Raw genomic sequence first — 23,748 nt, forward strand, 5'->3', positions numbered from 1 at the left:
TTTATTTTTAATTTTGTCAGGATCGGTCCTCCATACATTGGTCCCCTGTTCAGCATAAATGCTCTCTGGCCCATACAGGACGATGACTCCGGTGCCTGGTGTTGTGGTCAGGTAACCTTGCAAGTCATGTAGCATGCAGACCACATTGATGTAAAAAGTTTTGAATGGTCTGACATGACACGTGGGTGCCTCTCACCTCCCTTAAATGTGCTTGGAGTTGAGTGGCATTAATCATCTGGTTCCGCAGGGCACCGTTGTCGCTCACTGTCCACACCCCCACACTGATAACAGGACAAAAGAATGTTCACATCTATGCCTTTCAGTGACTCTTCCAGTATCTCTGTATCTCCTTTGTAACATGCTGATGACTCTCTGTGATGATCTAAGCTCAGTGGACACCTCAGTCCGGGAACTTCCTGTTTGAAGCCTCAAAATTGCCAAGTACTGTTGATCAATGGCTAGTTGTCATCTTAGTCTCATGATGTCAAAATGTGAAAAGCATGATGAGGAAGACTGTTTAAATACAAATTCTAATTGAACCAGGAAATGTATTGGTTGATTCATGGATCAAATACCTGTTGTGAATTTTGTAGTTAAGCTCCTTGTTAGAGAACAGCAAGTTTTGCAAAAAATACTGAAACACCATATATGTATGTATGCATGCATGCATGCATGTATGTGTTATGACTATATTACGAGGTACACAATCATTGGAAAGACTGCTGACTTAACAGTGATACAGCAGACACTATTGACACCATCCACAAGGAGGATAAAACCGAAAATGTCATTGCTATAGGAGCTGGCTGTATACAAATAAATTAATGGAAAGTTGAGTTGAAGGAAAATATGTGGTAAAATAGTATGCTCAAGCAGCATCGATAACAACAGGCATGACAGGATTGTAAATCAAAGTAATTTTCATTCATTTGAAATTTAAGGTCCCAGAGTCTCAAGGTCCAGTGTGAAGTTTCCAAAATCAGTGTTGATTTGACGAGTCATATCACCTGCACGTGTTTATCCACTGTGTTTCTAAAACTATTTATGTTTCTCTCTGCTGACAGGTTTTATGATGAATTTGATTTGAATTTCCAGCAGGGGCAAGTCCCCACTCTGACAAAGAATAAAACTGTTTAATTTTTTAATTACCATAGTGTCACTGGCCAGCACACTCACCTGATATAAACCTTACAGAGAATCTATGGGGTATTGTCAACAGCAAGATGAGAGGCACTAGTGATAGCAATCCAGACAAGTTGAAGGCCACTATTGAATCAACCTTAGTAATCTGAGCAGATTCACAGGCTAATCACCTCTATTCCACGCTGCACTGATGCAGCAATTGCATGCAAAATAATCCCTAACCAGATATTGAGGGCATATTGTGTCTAGTAGATGTACATACTCTTCAGTAGGCCATATTTTTAGTTTTTTTTTTTTTTAATGGTCCTATGTAATATCTTAATCATCTGAAAACGTGAATTTGGAGGTTTCATACGGTATAAGCCATAATCATCAAAATAGACAGAAAAAAGCTTGTAATATATCACTCTAATGAATCTATATGAGTTAAACTTTTTGAATGTAATTACTGAGGTGCATTAACTTTTTTGATGTTATTCTTATTTCACAAAGTTTGCACCAAGCAGGAGCCTAATTCAAGTCTGAAGTCTAAGTCAAGTTTTTGTAAGCGAGTGTTACTCAGGCCTGAGTCCAGACTAGAGTCTCCATCTCTGGTAGGAGCAGCAGTGAAGTTAAGCTACAGGAGAGGCAAAAATCAACACCACAAATTAGAATAAATCTTCCTCATTCTTCTTCTGCGGTCATGGCTGGGTTTGAAAAAAAAGCCTAGGATACTGTTGCTAGCAATAAAATATTGATCACACAGTTTCACTGTGCTGTGTATCATCACCTCCTCCACCACCAAGCAAAGGGTACCTTAGCTGCACACACACACACACAGAAAAACCCCTCAAGGGCCCAATCTAAACTGCAGCTTTACACTCCTGTTCCCTGCTGCCTCTTTGATGTTCCACAGACCAGAGTCAAAGCATCTGGATATTTGTCTGCTACTTCGATCGGTGCTGTAGCATCAGAATGACTCGGCAGTGATCACCTTAAATTGTCACCAGTTGTGGTGAGTTCAGCCAGATAACTTTTTTTCTCAGGTTCATCAGAACAATGTGAAGATGCCACATACAGGTGTGTCAATGGAAAACAAAGCATTGGGAGAGAATGAGTGCCTTGTCCAGATACCTGAACAATACACAATTGCATTGGCACACATGGAAATCATAGAGGCAAACAAAGGCAGTACGGCAAAAGGACTTCGACGTTGTGCTGTTTGATGGGGGGATTAAAGTGTTTTAGTAAGATTAGGAATCCAGCAGTGACAGCACTGCAGACAGGAAGCATATTTAAAATGAGAGACCGCCGTAGTGGAGGAATCCATCTACCTTTTATTTAGTCTAAATCGACATGGGTTCCATTAAACTTGGAAAGAGTCAAAGAAAAAAAAGATACTCCCTCTCGACCTGTTATTGAGTAGCACTGAAGTCAAAAGGGGGTAAATTGACTAAGTAGGTCGAAGCAAAAAGCATGCCGAGAAAATATGCTAAACTCAAATTCTGATTGGCCCCATGGGTGTGTGGATGCTGCTTTCATAATTGCCTTCGTTTGATGCTTCTCCCCTCATTTTTTAAATTTGCTGTGACATTCACTGTGATTGAGAGAAAAACAGGAACTTGGTGATGCACATGGTCCTTGAGACCCCCCACCCACCCACTGAGGATAGCATCTGAGAGCAGTTCCTTCCACATCAGTGCAAACAGCCACTATGCCATCGCTGGTGGAGTCCACAAACAGATGGCTCTGAATCAAGTGAGTGAACGGCAGCACTACTTACCACGCTCACTGGACAGGGTGGTATCTGTCACACAAATGGGGGGGGGGGGGGGGAGACAAAAGAGAGAGACAGTGATGATTACACCATAATAGGTTTTTGAAAAAAATGTCACTGTGATATTAAAGACAGGTAAATAAGAGGAGTCAACAGATCAATTCCTGATGATTAATGGAAAGTCACAAATGGTAGCAGGACAGAGAAATAAACAAAACATAAAGACACTGTTGAAGAAAATTTGCTGTCACATCCATGTACCCTCCTGCATTTGTCTCTGCCTATTATCAAGGCAACACCATTTAAACAGGATGGAATCAGTTCTTTCCATTATTTTTCATACCATCGCCTCCAGCAGCAGAATTCATCTTTATCTTCAAACTCTTGATGTTATGTCTATATTACTCTTATGTTTTGTCAATGAAACCTCAGAGAATTGTGTGTTGCTTTTTGTGGACATTGCAACAGGTTGCAGTTTCTTGCAGTATTCACAACCCTTGAACTGGAATTTTCTGTGGCAAACATAAAGTAGTGCTAAGTCTATAGCTGGAAGGAAAATGATACATGGTTTTCAAAGCTTTTTGAAACATAAATCTGAAAAACATTGCAGGTATTTGTATTGAATAATTGCTGTCCTAATAAGTGCCTTCCCCTGTATTAGAAGGAGCTCGTGTCAGATGACAACAAAATGTAACTTTTTGAATTGCACGAGCAAAGAACAAAGAAAATCAACTTGAATATCAGCATGGCAGCATCTTGCTTTGGGGATGCATTTCACCAGCATTGGACAAGAAAATTGGTCAATGAAAGGGAAGATGAACATAGCTGAATATCATGCAATCCCCAAGGAAAACCTGTTGGAGGCTTCAAACGACTTGCACAAAATACATTTTAGATTTTTATTTAGGACGACTTTAATTGCAATTTATCATTTCCTTTTCACTTTGCACAAGTTTGTTTTGGTCTACCTTTTTGTTTGGTCTATTTGGTACAATCCCAATAAAATATATTTAAGCAATTGGTTGTGATGTGACAAACAAAGATAATGTTTAAATTGGCGTGGATACTTTTGCAAGCAAATAATCAAGCTACATTATTTCTGTGGCTCAGTTTTATATTTGCATCTGGAAAACATATGTGGCATGAGTGCTGAAATATGAGACCCTGTGAATACCACACATATGCATCACTGCTGCTGAATTTATGCAGCAACTATTTATTCTTGCAGCAATGTCCCATTAATATTTCTTAAGATCATGCTATGGTAACTGGACATTGTCTGCACTGATGACATCTTCCTAAACCTCAGCATGCTGAACACCTGGAGTGGCTCCAGCTGAGAGCTTTGACCTATTTTCTGAATAATTTGTCAAATAACTTTGTGAATACTTTGGGTTACTAATAGACTGTATGGAATCCTGAACTTGCATCCCCAGATGGTCAGGCAATCAGTAATACAAAGATGGCCTACTGACATCACTGCGAAAGTAACAGGCTTGGTACTTATGCGACAGCATGAAGTACGTGTTATTACCTTTATTCCATTAAACAGCTTGAAAAAATTGTCATATCTTCATATTCAGGTGCTTAATGTTTCCCAAAAATGTGCTTCATTTCTTCAGGTTTAGACCCACAAAAAGTAATTTTTCAGACACTCCGACATATGCGGCAAGATAAGAAACAGTGTGACAGCTGCTTAGAATGGCCATAGAAAGTAGGGTTGAGGTTTTGAACTTTCAAAATAAAAATGAAAGTAATTTATTCTAAGAGCAATTTCAAATTTTTTCTAGCTGCAAGAAGGAATCGAGGTTGATGGATGATTTGACATCACCAAAAAACAGGTCCATGAATTTTATGGTGAATTTTGGTAATTTCATTGTAACCATGTGATCACCTCATAGAAGGTTTTATAGAATATAAACGACCTGTTGCATGTTGCCCTCCCTTAGAAGGAGTCCCTTTTTATTAGAAAATTTGAAACAATGTAAATGTTGAAAGGATGCTATAGAATATGAGGAACATTAGTAGTGGCTTGTTGGAAATGTGTGCTTAATTATGAGTTTATATCTAACAAGCATACTCAGTTAAATGTGTATTGACTGAATAAATGTTATTAATCTGACTACAACAATCTCTTGTAGTTTTTGTATTCTTTTAGTGATCAGACTGGTCTGTGATATGCATAATGGCCAATAATTTGTGCTTATTTCTGTCCCATCTAACCAATTCACTATACTAAAAAAAAACAACTCATTTTTGCACCCAAAGGTTCAACGTTGTTGACATCTTTAGGGACAAAAAAGAGAAAATTGCAGTGCTTTCTAAACAATAGTTTTACTTGCAGACACTCTGTGGTCTTTTTCCCTTTTCCATGTATTAAGGCACCCTAGTTCATCCCAACAGAACCTAGCTTCGCACATGTTAAATTATTCATCTCTCTGTCAAGAATTCAGCCATCCTAGCAGTTGCCAGTATCCTCAACACATTGGCAAGCAGTCTCATATTTGGCATATGGTGCAGAGCAGGGCTGCTCATCCCTCCCTCCTCACTTGGCCTCCTAGTACTTACGAGGAGAATGCTAACAACAGCCAGCAAGCACGTGTACATCCATCAATACACGTAAAAAACCCTCTCAACCCTTCACTGAGTCGCTGGGCATCTGCCCACAACCTCTTTGCAACAGGTTTTAAGGTATTTAGCAAGCTTTGCTGTACATAAAAAAACTGGGACGAACAGGTACAGACAACTCTAAGTGGAAATACAGAAAATCTTAGAATATATTCTATAACTTGCCTAGTTCCACTAGCATTGTTTGAAAATATTTGTTAAATGATAGAACCATATTCTGGCAAGTTTTGTTTGAGTGACCTGTAGGAGACAATGATTGGTTGAAAACAACACCTAAATTGCTTAAATAATGTCCTTTTTCCATTAGTACCTATTTTACTTGGATCAGGTGGGGTCTACACTGTTTGGTTCATTTTCATTACAATTGAGTACCATCTCAATGTGGGCAGGATCGTCAATAGTACAGTCTAAAAACGTAACGTGAAGGGATTTGTATGTGACACAAACACAACAGCCTTGAATGCTGCTCTGTCTATTGTTGTCGTATGAGAGAGGGAAACCATGGAGTGGTATCTGAAGGGTTTAAGCAAGAGGACATGTGAGGGTAAGCTAACGCTACCTAATGGTAGCTTGTTATAGTGGTCATATATACAAGCTAGCATTACACAATAAGCCCAGCATACAGTTGAAGATATCTTACTTCATAAAATATGATGTTACAAGTGACACCTCCCACCAATAAGTGACGGACACTCTTGATGTTGCATTTTCAGCACGACTCGGTTCGCTTTGAACCGCAAGCAAGCAGATACTACAAATAATAACGGTTATGTGGAACCATTACTAGTTAAACTATTTATATCGGAAAACCCTAAAATCGAGTAGAGCTGTACAAAACTACACGGAGTAAGGACTAACTGAAAAGGGGCATAAGTTTAACTTGAAAGCCGAGTTCAAAAGTCCTATATGTTACCTGATCAGAAGAACCATACTCTTAAAGAAAAAATATCGATCAGACTTTTCAGTCTTCAGATGAAGAGAGGTATTTTAACCAATATTTAACTTCGTTTCCCACAAGTAATTCAGACAGTTTGGAAAAAGTCAGAACATTTGAGGAAGCAGTACAGCCTAATGTCATCTGCATAAAAGTGATAGGAGATATTATGAAATTTATTAATGACCTCTCCAGGTGGGTAAATATATACCCAAAAAAGAGACTTAGGCTTCCCCACTTATTAGATCAGCAGAATAGACTTTAGACTTCTATTGTCATTTAACTGCACATTCACAATGTACATTTGAGCAAGATTATGCTGCTAGGCTCCCAATAAAAATCAGAAGAAAAAAAAAATAAAATAAAAGCAAGTCAGCATAAATATAAGCATACAACAGGACTGTGGCAAATAAATAAATATATTAGAAAGTTATGAACAGATATAAAAGTATACATGTAGGGCAATATAAATAGTGCAAATTTATGTTGAAGCTGGATGAATTGTGAGAAGTCACAGTGACCATGTACAGTGACTATTGTTTGTATGAGAAGGGGGATTATTGAGACTTTATCAGTCTTATGATGTGGGGGATGAAACTATTGCGGAATCTGGTTGTTCTGCATTTGAAGCTGCTATACCTTTTGCCCGAGGGCAGCAGGGAGAACATTCCATGGTGGGGGTGGGAAGAGTCTTTCATAATTGTTTGAGCCCTGTGGAGGTGTGGAGGGACCAGGTAAAGGTGTCTGTGATCTGCACCCCCAATAATTTGATGCTGCTGATGAGGAGGGGGTTGTGACTTGGTTGATTTTTCCTGAAGTCAATAACAATCTCTTTTGTCTTGTTGACATTCAGGATTAAATTGTTTGTTTCACACCAGTCCACCAGGTGTTTCACCACCTCTCTGTAGGTTTGTTGTTGTCCCTGACAAGACCCACCACTGTCGTGTCATCCGTATACTTGATGATATGATTCGCTTTGAATCTGACACAGCAGTCCTGGCTCATTAGGGCGAAGAGCAGTGGGCTTAGTACGCATCCCTGGGGAGAGCCAGTGCTGAGGGAGATGACACTGGAGGTGTTTTTGCCAACCCGTACAGGCTGTGTCCTCTGTGAGAAAATCCAGAAGCCAGTTGCACAGGGGGTGTTGAGTCCAAAGGCAGCCAGTTTGCTCACAAAGTTCTGGGGGGGGGGGGGGGGGGAGGGTTGTAGATGATTTGGTTCTTTACCAGCCTCTCAGAGCACTTCATCATGATGGGAGTTCGTGCAACAGGGCGAGAATCATTGAGTGATGAGATTATGACTTTTTTGGGCACTGGTATGATGGTGGCAGTCTTGAAACAAGGTGGGACAATGGCATAGGTCAGCGAGGTGTTAAATATGTCCGTTAGGATGTGGGCCAGCTGGTCTGCACACTCCTTGAGCACTCGGCCTGGGATGTTATTAGGGCCTGCTGCTTTTCGTGCATTAAGTCTTCTCAAAATTCTTCTGACATTAGCTGTCTCAAGTCTGAGTGCCTGTTCATCTGGGTGAGGAGTGGCTTTCCTCACAGGAGTGTTGTTGAGGGCATCAAATCGACCAAAGTAAGTATTGAGTGTGTTAAGAAAGTCTATGTTGACCTTACTTTCTTAACACACTCAATAATTACTTTGGTTGGTTTGATGTCCTCAATCTGACATGATGTGGTTTAAATCAAAGGACTGACCAATGTTAGGCTTGAGTGATTGACTCATCTTTGTGGTAGACCCTAATGATTTGGGAAAACATACTATTGTGATATTATAAATGCTTGTAGGATTCTTGCACTAAAAAAAACAGTGGATCAATAAATTCCCAGATAAACCTTTTTATTGCAGGACTACAGCAAATGTGTGATCCGTTACAGTGACAATCACACTTAACTGTGTTATTCTTGCCCTTCAGTAAATTAATTCCAATTCTTAGCCAATACGCTGTGTCACTGTCTAGATCAAATTCATCTAGTTTCCTCCTTCAAAAAATCCGACTTTTTTTTTTTTTTTTAAAGAGACTGCTCCAGTGAAAGGCATTAGTCAAAGCAAGTGATAAATCAGAATCTTACATTTAACAACCTTATTCAAATGGTTATAATCAGTCATGCTATTAGAGAATTTTAGAAAATATTTTTCACAAATAAAGAAAACTCAAGTAATTTTGCATTCTGTGCTCATTCAGAAACATGCCGAGAAAAGGTCAGCTTTCCTACCCAAAGTATATACATCTGCTAGGTGCACCTGTTCAATTGGTTGTTAAGAGCAAATCTACCATTCACATGCCAGCAACCCAATGCAGCTCCTAGCAAGGAGTACCTAATTAAGTGACCTGTGAGTGTACATGGACTAAGTACACCAATAAATATTAAAAATGACACCTGTCATGTGAACACGTTTGAAATGATATGAGAACGTCTGTTTGCGTGCAGTTGTGTCCTTATGCTAAATCTTCTAGTTGCCCCCATGATGACTAACCGGAGAGCAGTTTCAGCTAATAAATAATACATTTAACACTCTAATCAAATTGAACAAATTAGTATGTCTAGAAAACTATTAATCAAAGAGCAAACGTGTATTTACAAATATAACACCCGCACAAACAATCATTATTCATAAAGTGAATATTGGGTTAGTGGGCTTTTTTCCAGGTGAAATGCTGCCATAATTGGAGTGGGACTACTGGAGTGAGGGCTTCTGTGTGTTGCCTTCACCAACACTTCTCCCCATGCACCCAAGTTCCCCCAAACACGACAAGAGCAGGCAGCGACGGCTCATTACTGCCTAATGAGTTGTCTGATTAGTACTGAATATAAAAGCCTTATTGTCAAGCATTGTATGCTGAATGGAAGGCGCAGGGACATACAGCATTAACGTTTTACATCAGAAGAGCTCTTGCGGAAGTAATAATTGTACATTCACATTTATGTATAGCCTCTGTTCAAAGATATTATGTTGTAGACTAACTGCTATGTATAATTATACTGCATTCAATGCTTGGAAAAGCCAAGTCAACCTTTCAGACTTTTACCTGCAGATACGGGTGCCCGCTTAATGACCAACAGCTTCTCACCAGACAGGTGACTGAGAGGGCTCATCTTTGCTAGTGCTCATCTGCAATTCTTTTTCAGCATTTGTTCAAGAAATAATAAGGAAAGTGCCGTTAATAAACCAGCGTGGATTTGACAAAAGGTCTGCGCTGAGATGCATTTTGATACGTGTGTGACCTCAGAGGTTTGTAAGAGAACATTAGTGAGGAAACAGAACCATGAAGACCAAGGAAGACATTAGACAACTTAGGAATGACGTTGTGGAGACGTTTAAAGTAGAGCTACTTGTAGAATATAAAACAAGACCTGAGTTTTGGGCACTACAGTGTAATTAGTTAAATATATCTTTCCATCATCACCAACCACTTTATTGCACTTAGGGTTTTAGAAGTTAATACTGCTAATGAGCTACCCATAGCATGCTTCAAATTGCCATGTTGCCTACCCTTCATTGGACTTTAAGAGTATGTTGGAGTAATCTGCTTCAAATATTTGTTATATTTTGTGTACTACATGCCTAAATACAGGGGTACTGACAGCAATGCACGTCATGTCAACAGCTGGCTCAAAGTTTCCAGTTAACCAAACTAATAATTGGACAATGGTTGGCGAGTTAAGCACTTTATGGAAGCCCATGCAGGCACTGTTTGAAAATGAAAAATCTTCAACTCCCCAGTGGCTTCAAGTTGAGATTCAAACCACCCTGCTGTGAAACAACAACAAGCAACAGAGGACTCTGCTGAAAAACACAATTAATAAAAAAAAGATTTTTGTACCACTACTACTGTAAAGATGGCAAATACCTTGAGTCAAGTTGGGAATAAGAAGTGCAATTGTTGAATCTGTATGAGGTGTGAGCAGCAGCTACATAAACAAACTTTCTTTGAAATAAGTCATGACTCCCCTTTGGCCACATGTTGAGAGCATATTCCACAGTAACATATTAAGAGAGTGTTTGTTGACCTCTGGTGTTTGTGATTTAAAGAGGAAAATGCTTTCAGAGCTTGGGCAACCACATTTATTTCTCCCTCATGATATTTGGCATGCTGGCAATATGTGAGCATATTCGGCTGCGGGATGTGGAGTGATTTATGATGGGAGCTGGTGCACAGGGAGATACAGAACGTTTTCCCCTCTTGACTGCCATGATGACAATAGGAGGGTTTAGCTACTGTGGAAGCACAATTTCTCAGCTCTGACCACTCAGCCTCAGTTTAGAATCAAAAGTTCAACACAGTTTACTTATCTGCTGTCAAGTAACACATTCAGCAGTTGATTCGGACTTTAAAAGAACTTCAAAAAACATTATATGAAAATTAATGTAGTTGAAAGAGACGGTTTCTTCTGAAATGCATGTTTTATAGAGCCATTCAATTCAATTCAATTCAATTCAAAAATACTTTATTAATCCCAAAGGGAAATTAAATGTTGTTATAGCTCATATTATGAAGGTTTCCTCAAAGAGCCGTTGTAGATGCTGATGGCTGTGGGCAGGAAGGATCTCCTGTAGCGCTCCGTCTTACAGCAGATCTGAAGAAGCCTCTGACTGAAGACACTCTGTTGTTGTAGGACAGTCTCATGAAGAGAATGCTCAGGGTTCTCCATAATGTTCTTCATTTAATGAAGAATCCGTCTTTCCACAATGATCTCCAGAGGTTCCAGAGGAGTCCCCAGAACAGAGCCAGCCTTTTTTATCAGCTTTTTGAGCTTTTTTAAGTCCCTGGCTCTGATGCTGCTTCCCCAGCAGATGATGGTAGAAGAGATCACACTTTTCACAACAGACTTATAGAAGATATGCAGCATCTTGCTGCAAACACCAAAGGACCTAAGCTTCCTCAAGACGTACAGTCTGCTCTGTCCCTTCTTGTAGATGGCTTCACAGTTGCATCTCCACTCTAGTCTGTTGTCCAGGTGAACACCAAGGTATTTATACTCCTGCGCCACCTCCACTTCTTCTCCCATGATAGAAATAGTTTTTGACTTATTCCTGTTTCACTTAAAATCTACAATAATCTCCTTTGTTTTAGTCACGTTCAAAATAAGATGATTGTTTCCACACCATGCCACAAAGCGGTCCACCACCTTCCTGTACTCAGCTTCTTGTCCATCTCTGATCCACCCCACGACTGCAGAATCATCCGGGTATTTCTGCAGATGACAGGAGTCTGTCTTGTACTGGAAGTCTGAGGTGTACAGAGTGAAAAGGAATGGTGAGAGTACAGTCCCCTGTGGTGCTCCTGTGCTGCTGACTACCTGGTTAGACTCACAACCCTTCAGTCTCACAAACTGTGGTCTGTTTGTCGGGTAGTCTTTGATCCAGGAGATTGTTGAGGCCTCCACCTGAGTCTTTTGGAGTTTCTGACAAAGCAAATCAGGTTGGATTGTATTAAATGCACTGGATAAATCAAAGAACATGATCCTCACAGTGCTACTGGCTTTGTCCAGATGACAGTGGGTTTGTTGAAGCAGGTGTATGATGGCATCTTCAACTCCAACTCCACAGCAATAAGCAAACTGAAGGGGGTCCTGATGGTTTACTGTTTGCTTACTCAGGTGGGCAAACAGGAGTCTCTAGGACCTTCATGATGTGAGATGTCAGGGCAACAGGTCTATAGTCATTGAGGACTGATGGGTGAGTTTTCTTTGGTACCGGAACAAGACAGGAGGTCTTCCACAACACCGGAACCTTCTTCTGGGCCAGGCTAAGGTTGAAGAGGTGCTGCAGAATCCCACAGAGCTGCTCTGCACAGGCCTTCAGGACTCTAGGGCTGACATGATCTGGACCTGCAGCCTTATTCCTATTCAGTCTCTCCAGTTGTCTCTTGACCTGACTTCTTGAGACACACAGGTGGAAGTGGGAAGCAAAGGAAGCATCAGCATCTTCTGATATGGTTGAAGGCAAACATGTAGAAGTAGAAGGGTCTAGGGCTGAGGTGGAAGATAAAAAATGTGAGGTGTTACTGGACAGCTGTGGGTCCTGTGGGTCAAAGGAAGATGGAATGTCTGTTAGGGCTGTGAGCAGGAGAGGAGGATGCGAAGCTTGTTTCTGAACTGAACCTATTGAAGAATGTGTTCAGTTCATTGGCTCTGTCCAGACCTCCATCGGTCTGATCATCCTTCTGCTTGAAGCCTGTGATTTTCTTCATCCCTGTCCACACATCTCTGATATTGTTTTGCCAGAGCTTGCTCTCCAGCTTCTTCTTGTACACCTCCTTGCTGTCTCTTATCTTGACTTTAAGTTGCTTCTGTATAATCCTCAATAATTCTCTGTCTCCCTCTCTGAAAGCTCTTTTTTTCTTGTTAAGCAGGTCCTTCAGGTCACTGGTGATCCAAGGTTTGTTATTGGGGAAGCATCTCACGGTTCTGGTGGGGATGATGTTATCCACACAGAAGTTTATATAGTCGGTTACACACTCAGTCATGGCATTGATGTCCTCTCCATGTGGCTGGCACAGTGCGTCCCAGTCTGTAGCCTCAAAGCAACCTTGCAGAGCTTCTTTAGCTTCTTGTGACCATTTTCTCAAAGTCCTCTTTATTACAGGTTGCCTCTGAGCAAGGGGCTTATATTTCGAGCAGAGAAAAACAAGATTGTGATCTGATTTGCCTAGAGGAGGTCTTGCTGTAGAGATGTATGAATCCTTGACATTTGCATAAAACAAATCCAATGTTTTGTTTTCTCTGGTAGAGCAGCTGACAAATTGTTGAAACGTTGGAAGTGTAGCAGAGAGTGAAGCATGGTTAAAATCACCAGAAATTGCCACAAAAGCATTGGGGTTTTGTGTCTGTAGCTTAGCAACAACTGAGCTGATGGCATCACATGCAGTGTCAGCAACAGCGGAAGGTGGAACGTAAACTGTTGCCAAAATAACACTGGTGAACTCTATGGGTAAATAATATGGACAAAAACTTACTGCCAACAGTTCAATATCTGGACTGCAGAGATGACACTTCACAGTAACATGTCCTGGATTACACCATCTGTTGTTCACAAGTACTGCCAGTCCACCTCCTTTACATTTGCCGCTCCTCTTTAAATCTCTGTCTGCTCGTATGGTTAAAAAGCCCGGCAGAGAGACGCTGGAGTCGGGGATATGATCCTGCAGCCATGTCTCAGTAAAACACATGATACTGCATGCCCGGTACTCTGGCTGGGTCTTTTGCAGGGCTTGGAGTTCATCCAACTTGTTTCCCAACGATCTCACATTGCCCATCAAAATCGACGGAAGAGATGGTTTGAACTTCCTCCTTCTCTCTCTTCTCTTAGCTCCTGCTCTGCATCCACGGCGTCTCCTTTTCAACTCATCAGGGATTTGGGGTTGTAGCTGAAGTATTATTTGAGCATTTGAGATATTAATCAGCTGCTCCCGGTTGTAAGAAACAACTCCATTGCCATGGCAATGCATCATAACAAATGTCCAAAAATAGAAAGTATTAAGAAAACTCCTCCAAGATGCACATCATCCGACACTGGAGTGGACAGTCATCCAAAAAAAAAATAAACTGTATCCACCACAAGAGGAATAGTTCCCAAAAAGGAATAAATCAGAATCAAAAGTAACAGAGCTACTCCAACCTGCTGCCACCTTGAGCGGTGCAATTCTAGAATTGTAAGTGAATTGGGCAAGTGAATGTAGAGAAGACTGCAAAAATGTTATTGATGGAAAAAAATGGGTTGTGTTTGTCAATAGGTCCAATTCTCTCTCTCATAAATTGCTTTTTTTCATTCTTCCATCGCTGATGCATGAACAAAACTGGACTATTATCCTCAGACTCAGAATTGGATCACATGGCTCGTCTCTCTGTGTACATTTTAAATCAGAGGTAATGAGTAACTTTGGTGGACTGCTGCTTCATACCCCCCAAACGGTCGATACACTGTAGGCCTAATCATCAAGGGCTTCTATTCTTCAGAGTAAAGGATTGTGTATGTGCTCTATGCTCAAAGCAGCAGCCACTCTGGGGATGTATTGATGAAAACCTGAGCACAGAACTTTGTGATTTATGGTGCATTGACTTACTGCTGTAGTTACAGACAACTGCAAAGTCTGGCCGAGATTTCAACCCAGGAGAGGACGAAGAACATATTCACACATCACGGACAACTAGTGTGTCTATAAATCAACTTCAAAAGTCATACCTCGAGATTAGGAAGTTAGGGTGATTTTTTTTCTCTAGAGATGCCAACTGTCAATACTCACTGCGAGTCTCTGTTGGATGTGAGTAATGCAGGAGTAGGGGTAAAAACATTTACAGTACTGAAGGTCAACTATCTGTGGCACATTGAATCCTAATGTAGAAGCAAGGCTTTTCTTGACCTGTGCTGCTGCTGGAGAATAGAAAAACACACAATATAAAAAACAATTCCTTTTACATCTTTTATTCCTTACACATTGGTGGTGTATATCAGACTATGTTGACTGCATGAATATTTATGTAGTGCCTTGCAAAATATTCAAACTCCTTAAACTGTTTCACCAATTATATTTTATTAGGATTTTATGTGAAAGACCAATACAAAGTTCTCCATATTTCTGAAGTGAAAGGAATATCATACATCATTTTTGATTTCTTTCTTACAATCACAAATCTCCACATCAAGGGACTGAGATGTTTCGCCAACTCTGTTTTTACAAAATAGATTCATCTTAGGCTTAGGCTCAGGCTTATCAAGGATCCTTTTTTGAATCTAGGTCTGAACTTTGACTGGGCCATTCTAACAAATGAATTTGCTTCGATCTAAATAATCCCATTTTATCCCTGGCCGCTAGATTAGGGTTTTTGATGGTGAAACTGTGCCTCAGTGTTGAATCTTCGGCACCCTATAACATGTTTTTTTTAAGACTGGCCTGCCATTCTCCATGGTACTGGTGATGGATGATGGTGGTCTCTATTACTCTGATTAGTGAATTAGGTATTAAATAAAACATTCACAACAGCATCAGTATTCAAGTTTCACAGCACACCCACCACTTTATTATCTGAATATAAAGTTATTCGCCTAAAGCACATTAGTACATCTGACATTGTTATGTGTCAAAAACAAAAACACAGCAGTCCTTTATTTGCTGGTGTACATTCTGCATGTACTCGTAGTAGTCATTAATTTATCCTGCAATCCAAAGGCGTGGAAATCATCAGGAAAAAACAGTTGATAAGTTGTTTACCAGAGATCAACTCCAAAGTGAGTCAAACCTCAGTTTGCAAGCACACAGCATAACGTGTGTTGTAACTTGATGAGCTCAGTCAGTTGAACTGTCTCCTCTAGTCAACCATGCACCCTCTCCTCAACTTCAAGCTGTCCACAATTAATTATATATCATCTGAGGTTATCCTTATGTCAGTGAAATACCAAAAGGGGGGGGGGGGGGGGGGGGGGGGAACTACTGTGTAATGAGAATGATGACCAATATGTAGAACAACTCAACACAATGCTAAAAAGAGACTGGACACGTAGAACACATCAAGCTGCCTTTTACTCTCTGAAGATAGCTCTGAGATAAAATGCAAGGCAGGTGCCAGCAAAGGGTCACTGCAATCAATAACAGAATAGTTTGATTTTTTTATGTTTCATCACTTTGCTTTGGTTCTCTTTGTAGGTTTGATGTGTGGGTTCGTAGTCATGGAAAGATTCTGAATATTTGACAGCTAGGGCCAAACGTAATTAGACATGACACCTGTTTTTATTTCTTTTAAAGATCAAGATCAGGATGAAGTAAGTGCCCTTGTCAATCTAAAAACTCAGATCTGTTCCACCGTGCAGAGCATCAACTTCTGTAAACCCTGAATATTAAACAGACCCTTCAATGAAACTGCTGTTATATTCCCTCACCTAACAATAAAACCGCTTTCCCTGAAGGATTATGCATTTAATGGGGTGACTCAACCTTAATGTTAATGCAGTGTAGGTAGGAGCTGATTAATTGCTGCAGCCCAGTGGGTGGTTTCATTTAACTATGTAAACATCTCATGTGTTAGGACATTTGCATTTGTAGGTAAACACTGGCATGCTTTTTTTTTTTTTTTTCATTGCCCAAAAAACTGAGTATGCTTGTCCGCCAATTGGAACTATTGTGTGTTTTTCTGCGAAGGCAGCCTTCCAACATAAAAGAGAGCAGACATAGGAAGGGGCAGAAGGTATGTGCATGCTTTTTTTCAGTGTTGGTGGATTTGGGGCGGGAAGGGAAGTTTGGGGGGTATTGTGTCCCTGCTGTGATGAACTGGTGCTGACACAGTCAGATGTTTAGTTAAAATGCAGTTCTCCAGTGTTGGATGGAGGGAGGAGCTGACATACGCTTCGGGGGCTTCAAGCAGCCACCCTGTATCTCTGTAAGAACCGCACACGTCTGCTGTATTTCAAGTGATTTGCATTCAGTTGAGTGTTCATGTTAATATGTGCATGTGTGTTCATGTCTGTGGAAGCAATCATCAGGCAGTTTAAAAATACATTTAGGAATATGCAGCGACATATGTGAAAGAATACCACTGTGACTGTGCGTGTGAGGAGTACTACATTAAACATATGTCTGAACTGGGTCTCTCGTCACAGTTTACTCTTTGCGCTTCGCCAGAACAGATTGCTCAAGCTTGTACAAAGGAAGGCACTGCTCTCTCTCTCTCTCTCTCTCTGTCTCTGTCTCTCTCGTACACACACACACACACACACACACACACACACACACACACACACACAGATGCACGCACTGCTGACTCAATGCTTTCATGCAGAAGCTGATGCTGCTGCTTGGCAACATTCCAGAGGCGAACAACCTCCAAACCTCCATGGCCATGCAAAGGCATTATTACCCTGTGAACCTTTACCTATTATCATTATACAACCACAAACGCTGATGTACTTTATTGGAATTTTAGTTGATGAATTCCAAGCAGTGCATGAATGTGAAATAGAAGAAAAGTACACATGGTTTTTCAAATTTTTTATCAATAAAAACTAAAAAGGTTTGCAAGCATTTGTATTCAGCCACCCTGAGTCAATACTTTTGACTCAATCAATACTTCTGCAGTTATGGCTGCAAGTCTTTTGAGGTATGTCTCTAACAGCCTGCATGTCTGGAGATGACAGTTTTGCTTTTTATTGTGTGTTTATTGAATGGAGTGTCCATGTGATCATCATTTTTTAGGAATCCACTAACACTAAATTGGATTTAGCCCTGGACATCAACTGGGCCACCTTAACATATGAAAGCACTTTGATCCAAACCATTCTGTTGTAGAACTGGCTTGTTGTTTAGAGAACTTGCTCTGTATTTATCTCCATTCAGATTCTCATCTATTCTGATCTGCTTTACTGTCCCTGCGGAAGAACAATCCCCACAGGATAATGCTGCCATCAGCATGTTTGTTCATGGACCCGGTGTGTTTAGGGTGATGTGCAGTATTAGTTTTCCTCCACATAGTATTCTGAATGCAGGACAAAATGTTCCATTGTGGGTTAATTAAAACAGAGTACTGAATGCACAGCTAATAGTTGTCCTCTCAATATATTCTCCCACCGTAGCTGTAGATACATGCAGCTCCTACAGAGGACGTATGGGCCTTTTGACTGCTTATTTGATTAATGTTCTCCTTGCCTTTCAGGGTAGGTGGATGACGTGCCTTCTTAGGTTTATCTTGTTAGGTCTGTAAGCCTGTAACCTAATCCTGGGTTAAACATCTCCACAATGTTTACTGTCTGTTATGTTACTTGGTCTTCCTGATAGCTTTGTGATTACAAATACTCTCCACAAACCTCTGAGACCTTCACAGAACAGCATGAATATACTAAAATTACACAAGTCCAGCCAGGCCACTTGGTTAGACTGGATTTTGTTTATCCATATCTTGATTAATTTAGTGGTACTGTAGTTAAGGTGGTTGAATTCAAATGTATGCCACAATTTTCTGACATCTTATTAAATTCAAAACCATGTATCCTTTTTATTCAACTTTAAAACTATGTGTTACTTTGTGTTGGTCTATCTCATGTAATACATTACAGCTTGTGGTTTTACTGTGGCATTATAAAACAGCAAGAATGTGGGCTGAAGAAGAAAACAGCTGAATATGATCATGTGAATGACATCATATTATGAAGCCTGTCATCTTCAAGAGCAACCCTATCATCATTGTCATCCTGTTGGTTCATTGGAGCCGCCTGTGATAAGGAAAGACAAGTGGCTGACTTTAATGGCACCAATCATGGTTTAAAATAGCATGCACTTGAGGATGGAGAGGCTTCCAGGTGAGGAGCGATGTGGAAAGACAGCACGCTATTTCTTCCTTCATTTTAATCAACCGCCAATGAAACTAATATATTTTCCAAGTAGTCTGTTAAATAAAAGTCTGTCATTAAGGCCGGTGGAGGATGAAAGAGGGCTGGAGAAGATCAAGAGTCAGCTAGGCTATGGAGAACAGAGGATGCTTAGTTACGCCCTGCAGATTCAGAGACTTGGAGATGATGAGGGTGAAAGCCAAATGGATACGCCCAAGCTTCTCTCTGTTTCTGTTCTCTGGAGTCGCACGTTGTGCATAGTAGAGAAAATGTGAGAAAAGGAGAACGAGCAAAAAATTGATTTCAAGCTGTTATGATTAAAGACGAGGCACACCTAGATCTCTACGGCAGCCAAGCAGTCTCTTTTCATTTGCTCCATGTCAGCTCATCACCTCCCCTCCCCCTTAACTCATCTTCCTGCAACCCCATTTAATCATTAAGGCAGCAAAGAGCACTGCTGCCTCCTCACCGAGTAACAGAAGTCACCCTTTATATCCCCCCAGCTTATAATGACAAGCAACAGCTACAGGGTACTGTGAAGTATCTCACATCCACCTGGGACTCATCCCAGCAGTCATATCTGTCCAGCTTGACTGTAAGGAAGTGGCTTAAGGCTCCTATAGATCCCTTCTGTGTCTATTTGATGATCCCCAAATGGGAATACTTCACTGCAATTCTTAGCTAACCTGCCCTGCTATTTTAACAATCTCCCCTGGGTCTATTAGAGCTCTATCATGTGTCTGCTAGAAGAGACATTATGAAGTGCATGTTGAAAAATTTAAAGTATTTTGTCTAAGTCCCTGCAGTGTGACTTCGATACAACTAGCTTGGTTATGATAGTTGGGCTAAAATGTGAATAAAAATCTAATTGCAAAAACATGAAGCAAAACAATGAGAAGTCAGAGCAGGTGAGGTGTCAGTTGGACTGAAAAGCGGTTTGTGTCTGGCAGATGTCTTTGATCTTGACACTGGGAGGACAAAGTGTTTGAGCTGGTTACTGGATGAAGAACTGTGAGTGGACATGGCATTTCAGTAGCTGTTTTGAGAAGTTCAAAGTCTTTATACTGCACTGAAATGTCTTTTCTTTCTCTTTCTGAAGCGTTGATTTACTGGCTACTGTTGGCCAACAAAGGACACAGAGCCCTCAGACAGTTCCCGAGAGCCCATTTGCTTCCTGGAGACATCAAAATACTGTGACGGACCCCCGGGGTTCACTATAACCCACGATCTAACTGGTCCATCGAGACGTCTTCTGACAGATTCAGAGAATCGGTTTTGACAGGCGGAGGGACAGACATGATTGAGAGCCAATGTTCAAAGCAAGAATGTTTGGAATTGGGAATGCAGCATCACACAAACAACACTTAAAGTTTGTCCACTAATGTTACAAAACTGTTCCCCAAGTCTCAGTTTTATCATTTCTGGTAATGAACCTCGAGGAATTGTGCAAAACAAGATATTGACTATTTATTTAACAGATGTAGAACATACTTACCATTATCATAGAAATGGTAAAGGTAAGCGTCTCAGTATTGAGACGCTTACCTTTACCATTCCTATTCTTAAAGAGCTTTCCTTGCAGTCTTAGAGCAATCCCCACTGGTCTCCATTGCTCTAGAGACCAGTGGCTCTACATTATTTCACCTACATTAATTCACCTGATGTTCTGCAATATTGTAGAGTTTGCAAAGCAAGTGCTCACCAATAGAAAACTATTCCTAGAAGTTCACTATGTACTAATCCTGAGTTAATCTGAAAGCCTCTGTAGCCATTGACTTTGCTGAGAGTTGGCAACTTCTGTATACCGTTTGCCTTATTATGCGCTGATTCCTGCTCTGTAATTTATGTGGCCTACAACAGCTGAGTTGCTGTTGTTCACAACTGCTTCCACTTTAGCATACCGATAGCAGTGGACTGTGGAGGGTTTAGGAGTAAGGAATTTTGAGGAATTAATTTACTGCACAGATAGTATCCCATCATGGTACCACTCTTGAACTCACTGAGATCCTAAAAGTGACCAGTTCTTTCCTAATATTTATAAAAGCAGTCTGTATGCATATGTGCTTTATACTTCATATTCCTTTAGGCATGGAAATAGGAGCACCCGTAAATAATGATTTGGAGGGGTTTTGAAGAAGCAATTAATGCTTCATATCATTGTATCCAATAGCCTTTCTGCAACTTTAATGGGGGTGACCTGTGAACATGCAGCAAGAGAATTTGTCTGGTGGGAAGTCCCATTACATCAAACTCAAAGGTGAAGACTCTGCCCATTTGAATAGCACTAGAGCACATGGAGCCATGTTTATAACAAGACCACAAATGTACATTATTGCTTGATTAATTCAATAAGTCTTGAGTGTTTACCAAACTACTGGTTGGAGATTTGTTTTGAGAGAAATATCCCGTTATTGTCTTGTCACGTCTGAGTTATTTCTTGTATGTTTTCTAGAACTTTTTGAAGATTTTTATCAAGTGAACAATATTTTTTGTCAAACCTCTTAAGCATCTCATTATTGGTGAAATATTGTACTTTTATAAAAAAAAAAAGGATAAGTAAAACCTGCAAGAATTGCTCACTACACTACATTGCTCTCTGCACATGTTCCAAGTGGCTTCAGATTGAGTTGCGTTTTTATTTTTGTCAAAAGATCTCTGACTATAGTTCAACAGCAACTCTTAGCAAGCAAGCAAATGTGAAAGCGCGGGTCACATACGAGGTGATGAGTTTTGTTCTGGACACTGAGAAGCTGAGAAGGTCAAACAGAGCTCTTAGGCAGGCTGTGTGTGCACTAAGTGGACAGAGAACACATTTTCCTCATGTGAGAGCCTGAGGTAACACTTTGAACCATTTGCCTTTTAGCACTTTTTGTCGCTTGCCAGTATGTTTCAATTGTGTTTAGCCGTCTGCATGAAAATGTGTGTGCATATTGCACCTTTACGAATTTCTGCAGTTATGTAGGTGTGTTATAAGTGTAAAGCCCAGCATACAGAGCTAAAAGACAGTTCCGAATGATGGCAAATTCACACCAGAGTTGACATTTTGGCTACACTTACATGGAAATGAGCTCAAAGAGAAAATTTTAAATATGTAAGCTCCATCTTTTTTTTTTTTCTGTGTCTCAAAGTGGAGAGACTGTATCACAGTAACACATCACCCCACATGTCCTCATTAATGCGTCTCTTAACATAGGGGAAATAGAAAGACAGTGAGAGAACAAGACTTGGCTCTCAGGAGGCATAACTGCTTTTGATAGGCTCATTTTTTCTGAAGTAGCTGCTGGGGTTTAAAAAAGTCAATATGTCTAGCAACAAAGTTGTTAAATTGGCAGCATCAACGTGAACACAAGAGTGTTCAAAGCTGAAAGTGTGGAGGAGGTCAGGTGTAAAAAAAGAGGAAAACAAGAATTATACATCTCAAAATTAAGTTTCAAGTTCATTATCAGAATTTTTCCATTTCTTTTCTCAGTTCCCTTGTCAATCACTCCTTCTATTCTCCATTTGCTCCCTGTAACTCACTCATGTTCCTTATGTGCAGTGTTTGCACTTTTATGACATGACAATTGACTTGAACAACAAATACAATAAAAACACTTTGCAATTATGCCCACTAAATCCCGCAGGGAGCAGATGTTTCAGTTTTTTGTGTCATGCTGTCATTTGTCTACATAACCTCAGCAAGATTAGCTTTTCAATAAAACCATCCTCTGTAAAGCAAATGCAACTATTCCCTATTATGGGCTGCAGGAAAGCAGTAAAATTCCATCATCATCCCAATTCAGTCTCTTATAGCACCAATAAACTGCAATTTGATATATTCCAGTATAACAGCAAAAGCAGGCACAACATTTGGCCATAAGGAGAAGCACAGCTGTGATTATGTAGCTGAACTGCCGTGAGATAGCTGCATTCAGTCAGACATAGATATCCCATGATTTAATATACTTTTTAGTTTAAGCATTGTACATATAACTTATTTTATGTTAAACCACAGAGGATTTGCAGAAAAACGTTGTTTTTTTTTTTCCTTCACTAGGGGTGCCATGAAATCTTGTGATATTTAAACACCGTAATATTTCTCATCTAAATAAAACCTGTCTCATGTGGTGCCCTTTATGTCTACTGTCAGTATGTGATATTGGCTGGTGAAGTTAGTGTAAGCTATTGTCTTGAGCTCTCAATATGTGTGTTTGAAGCTCGACACACTGGACACCTATGTTTAAGGGCTGTACAGAGTACAGTCAAAGTAAAGTCTGCCCTGCAAAGCACTATCTAGTTGTTGTGTCAGTTTAAGCTATCATTATGAGCCCCTGTTTTAAATGTTTGTGTTTTGACATCCTGTATCTATTTATGAGACTCTTATTTTGAAGTACGAAAAGAAGTAGTTCTTCATTTGCCCAGTTGTGTTTTCAAAATAGACCATAATTGACTGCTTGTGTAGCTGGCCAACAACACTCGATTGCAAAAGCAATGAAGAAGCCAACAATACCTTTGAATAGCTTTTGTGGCAACATTTTGGATACTATGAATAAAAAAATGCCAAAAAATAACAAACAAAACAAAGTGTGACAAAGTGATAAATAAGATACAAACAATTTGTAAGCACTGGAAGAATATTACAACTGGCTAGCTGGTAGTGGCTAATGACGCTAAATTTAGCATCTTCTTCTAAGCTTCCTATTTGCACAAACCTAAAAGGCTACTTCTTAGTTTTTAATGAGTCTGGACAGAACTTGGTTGTCCTCAGTTCAAATTCTAATGTACGTTTGACAGTTTAAATCATAACTATTTAATTCTACACTGATCAGAGATCAGTTGTGAGGCAGTTTAAGATTCATGAAACCTTTCTTCTATTTGTAAAAACAGAAAAAGGAGCATTTTCTATTCTTTTTGGCATCAAAACCACTAGTCAAACCTTAAATGGAATATTCCATACTAATTATAGACTACATAAAATGCTCGAA

At 40.1% G+C, this 23,748-nt stretch overlaps 1 protein-coding gene across 3 annotated transcripts in view; it reads right to left on the minus strand.

The window, feature by feature from the left end:
* The window catches only part of cdh4 (cadherin 4, type 1, R-cadherin (retinal)), a 437,670-nt gene that overhangs the window by 288,847 nt on the left and 125,075 nt on the right, over window positions 1-23,748 (minus strand). For 2 of the 3 annotated variants that reach the window (XM_047348246.1, XM_047348245.1), the window contains exon 3: window positions 2,906-2,929. The exons of the other annotated variant lie outside the window; for it this stretch is intronic. In XM_047348246.1, coding sequence (XP_047204202.1) covers window positions 2,906-2,929 — 24 coding nt within the window. The remainder of the gene's footprint in view (window positions 1-2,905; window positions 2,930-23,748) is intronic. 3 annotated transcript variants of the gene reach the window in all.

This window comes from Girardinichthys multiradiatus, chromosome 20 (assembly GCF_021462225.1).
Source record: "Girardinichthys multiradiatus isolate DD_20200921_A chromosome 20, DD_fGirMul_XY1, whole genome shotgun sequence".
Classification (NCBI taxonomy): domain Eukaryota; kingdom Metazoa; phylum Chordata; class Actinopteri; order Cyprinodontiformes; family Goodeidae; genus Girardinichthys; species Girardinichthys multiradiatus.